The 4,652-nt window shown below is 28.5% G+C and overlaps 1 protein-coding gene across 1 annotated transcript; it reads left to right on the top strand.

Moving 5' to 3' along the window:
* Nucleotides 1-2,028: 2,028 nt before the first annotated feature.
* Nucleotides 2,029-3,364, top strand: LOC129870584 (uncharacterized). Its single transcript, XM_055945400.1, has one exon. It carries the CDS (start codon nt 2,182-2,184, stop codon nt 3,124-3,126), a length of 945 nt encoding a protein of 314 aa, XP_055801375.1. The 5' UTR covers nt 2,029-2,181; the 3' UTR covers nt 3,127-3,364.
* The last annotated feature ends 1,288 nt before the right edge of the window (nt 3,365-4,652 follow it).

The following is a 4,652-nucleotide window of genomic DNA, read 5'->3' as shown; positions in this document are numbered from 1 at the left end:
AGCTATTACTAGATCACTTATTTTTTAATAATATGCTTTTAATTTATGTTACAATGCATTCAAGTTATGATTCATGAATTCTGTCTTTATAAAAAAATTAGAAAAGAATTACTGTGACAATTGATGATTTATTGAAAGCTGCAACAAATTTCTAACTTGCTGGTGAGTAATGTGATTCATTTTTTTTTACATTCAATTTGATTAAGCCATATTTATTATTGACATATCCACATAACTACAACTAATTAAAAAATTTTAATAACTACACTTGAATTTTCTCTCAATGAATAATTTCATGTACCTAATTCAAAGATTGTAAGAATTTACGACACACAAAAAAAGAGACAATCGTTTGAAATAGCACTCACACTTGAAGAGAGTAAGCAACATCTATTAAGAACCATCTTATGGTTAGAAGTTGATTCATAACAAAATTGTGGCAATCCAACAATTTAAGTAAATAAATATATGTATACGAGGGTTTTTATTTTGTTAATAAAATAGTGACTATTAATTCGTATAAAAATATATTATGACTGACTTATTTATGTGTCGTTGTGATAGGTTTTGTATGCTACAAGTGTATTTTTCTTTTGCAATTAGAGTTTTTTTTCCTCTCTTTGTGGAGCTAAAGTTTTGCAAAAAATGACATTTTTTGACACGAAAAATTGTTTTCAGAAAGACCATATTTTTTTTAAGGGTTCTATTGTTTTTATTTTGGTATTTTTGAAATAACATCATAAATGTATTCACTCTACTTAATTTGATCTAAAAGAGTTTTCTTGATAAATTGAGAATTGAAGGATAACGATTATGGATAAAAATTTATGCATATTTTTTTTTCTAATAAGTTTTGATCGATATTTTTTAAAAAAAATTCATTTGGTATTTGATACTCATTTGTCTTATGGTGATATGAAATTAGTTTAAAGTCACAAATATTACAAAATAATTAAAATAGTATATTTTTAATGTGAAATTTACTTTAAAAGGTAAAAATAATGACATATTTATAAATTTGATGATATGGGTTATTAATATTATGTATTTCTTTAAAATATGTGTACTCAATAATATGGGTCAAACACGTAATAATTTATTCATCGTATATATTTTTTATTAATTATCACAATATACACGTATAAAACATATATTTTAAACTAGTAATTTAATAAAAGAACATATATATGTTACAATTTACATGATAATAAAAAGAATTTAGTACTACTAGACAGGCTGTTTTCATTCTTTTATTTAATGTCTAGATTCACTTATTTCCCCACACACAATCATACCTATAGTAGACAAGTCTTTTCCATTTTCAATCACACTTCCTATTGCAATAACTACTGTTTCTTGAAAAGATAACGTAAAGTGGACGTTTAATTCCTCTTTCATTGCTCTAAAAAGTCATACACCCTTGCAAAAACACCTACACTTTATAGATCAAGGTAAAATATCAAATCAATAAATTTAAGTTTAAATTTTATATATATTTTAAAAATATCATTTAATATATATTAATTTTTTTTCCATGTCTATCAATAAAAACAATAAATATAATATATAATTGACTGAGTTATTTTTATTTATTAGATAGTTTTTTTTTAGAATTGAGCAGTATTAAAAGTAATTACTTCTTTAATTTTAAGAACATTAGTTGAAAAGAAATGTTAATTTTAGTCTTGAACAACATATATAGTTGAAATAAGCGCTAATTTTAGCCTTGAATTTTTAAAATAATTTTTTAAATGTTATAACGATAGTTAGAATAGAACGAAAGGAAAATTAGTTTACAATTTAATACTCTCTCCATTTTATTTTATGCGACATATTTTTTAGATAGTGTAAAAAAGAATATTACCTTATATTAATTATAAATAATTTAATTTTAAAATTCTTCTTTAATCCTTAATAAAACAATTACCATCTCAAAAATTATTTTAATAAATTTTGTTAATAACATGTCATATAAAATGAAATAACACGAGATTAAAATCGTGAACTCATAAACTTTAATTTTTTTTTTCCTATAACCTCAAAACACCCAACACCTCTCTTCATTCTTTTACTGCTACATATTACATCTGTCACTCTCTTTCTTGTGCTTCATTCTTTTCCCCCCCTCTTTTTATAGGAAACCCAAGTATTTTCCACAGCAAGAATCAAGAATTGAGAGCCATGAAAGAAAGAGGCAAAGCTGCAATGGAAACTGACAGCTTCTCAGATTTCAACTACTCTGTTTCCTCAGATATGCCATGTAAGAAACACCCATCTTCATCTTCAATTGGAATATGTTCTTATTGCCTTAAAGAAAAACTAGTAAACTTAGTTTGCTCAGAATGTGGTGAACAAAGACTCTCCTCTTGCTCTTGCTCTGATTCCTCTTCTTCCAATCAAAAATCATCCACTGCTGAAGTTGGCAGTGTTGGGAGGATTTCATTTCTGTTAGAAAATGAGAAAAAACAGAGCAAAAGATCAGGAGAAAAAACAGAGCAAGTAATTGTTCTTAGGAGAAGTAGTAGCAGCTGTGTTGAAATCAAGAAAAACAGCAATGGGTTCTGGAAAATCAAGAGGCTTTTTAAGAAAAAGAAGAAAAAGAGTGTTGAGAATGGTAGTAATGATTTAGATGAAAACAGTGATATTTGGGTATCTGATGCTATGGCTGTTTCAAGATCAAGATCAGTTTGTAGTTTCAGAGGTGGTGGATTTAATGATACTGATGAAGGAAGTGATTATAGATTCTCAAGTGCTAAAATCTCTGATGTTACTGGTGGGATACTTATGGATTCTGATGAACCAAGAAAAAGTGGATTTAGGAGTATATTTCCTGTTAAAGAAAGTGATTTTACTGATGATTCAGCTTTCATCGACTTAAAATTGGATTTGTCTTCCGAGTCTAAATTGGATGTTCCTGGTGTCATGAGGCTTAGCAATGCTTCAGATAATAATGGACGGGTTGGATTGGATTTGAACGGGTTGAAAACAGGAGCATTTGGGCACAGTGGTTCTTGTAGGAGTGGTGGCAAAGGGAACAAAGTGTGGAAATGGATTTTCAGGCAAAGTTCTGGTGGGAGGAAGAGTACAAGCATTAACAGAGATGAAAATGACATTATCAAATCTTGAATTTGTTGATATATATATATATATGATATGATATCCGATGAAAATCGTTTACGCTCCTAATTATGAACAATAGATATTCTCTCCCTTTTTACGTCTCCCTTAGCTAATTTAGAGAGTCACTTTGAAAGGTAAATATAGAGTTTCCTATGCTTTGAATTACTTTACTTTCTTCTTCATCTCATATGTACTCTTTTTCTCAACACATTATGGTAGTGGATTAAAAAAAAAAGAAGCAAAATAAATGGATCTTTTTATTATTATACATAGAGGAATTATCTTTCTATTTTAAGGTTAGTTAATTTCTTCCCTCACTCTTTTTATAACCTTGATTATACATTTATGTCATGTGGTGTATCGACCCACGTCTAACTCGGATTATATATGTGTGTGAAAATCTCATACTATGTTATTGCATAAACTATGTATGACAACCCAGTTTGTTCCACGGTCACAAGCTGTTGATTTGACTCAACTCCATCCTTAATTTTGGTACATGTCAAGTTATTTTATTTCGACAGATTGAAAGAGCCATCAAATCATTTTGATATTTTTCTTAAAAAAATAATTTGTGACTATCTTATTGATGCTCGTACTACTACTACTACCTAACAATGAGAGCGATATATATTTGAGAGAACTAGTGTGATTATTATCGTCTTCAACTATCTTATAAACACTCTTGCTATCTAACAAAGAGAACGATATTCGTTAAGAGAAGTAGTACGAGGAGCTAGATTGCTATTGTCTTCTACTATCCTATTAACGCTCTTACTATCTAAAAAGAGAAGGATATTTAGTGCAAGAAGTAGCTAGATTGTATAATAATGTGCTTGATTTCATAGTTTCCATGAAGAATTTGATCAATATCTTCATCTTCTTTTATATTTTTGGGCATAAAAGAACTAACAAAGAAGTGCCTAATGGCACAAAAATCTATGTTAGTGTGGTCTTCAAATATCTTGTCAATATTTTAAATAGAGACAAAGATTTGAGTCTTATTAATTGTTAGAAACAAATGAGAATGAAATTCGAAAAGCTTGCAAGTAACATTTGTGTTGAGCGTTACTAACATTTATATTGCCAAAAATATGCCGGAAGCAAAAATTAACTATTGAATTGATGAACTTAGCCTTAGCTGACATTTATGCCCTTCAATTTTGGATGTGCACAACTAGACACTTAAATTTGTATAAAATTGAATAAATAGACACTCGAGTTTTACGTGAAATAATACACATTGGATGTCATGTCAAGAGATTAGCCCAATCCAGATTAATAACGTTGCCTGTGATCTTATTATAAGCAATTTAATTGATTTATCGAATAAATAAATTTTAAGCTAAACATAAAATATTTTTTTGAAAAGTGGATTAATATATTTAATTCCTTTGTTCATGTCGACTAGAAGTAATAACAAATGAATCAAACAAATTTGGGTCATTTCATTGTCATTTTCGAACAAGAAAAAGTACATGGGCTTATCGACAATGGATCGGTGGTCTGTATCTGTACGCTAAATCAGCAGA

This window comes from Solanum dulcamara, chromosome 10 (genome assembly GCF_947179165.1).
Source record: "Solanum dulcamara chromosome 10, daSolDulc1.2, whole genome shotgun sequence".
NCBI classification, from domain to species: Eukaryota; Viridiplantae; Streptophyta; class Magnoliopsida; order Solanales; family Solanaceae; genus Solanum; species Solanum dulcamara.
Note: the sequence above shows the minus strand (reverse complement) of the source record. Positions and strands in the feature narration are given on the sequence as shown.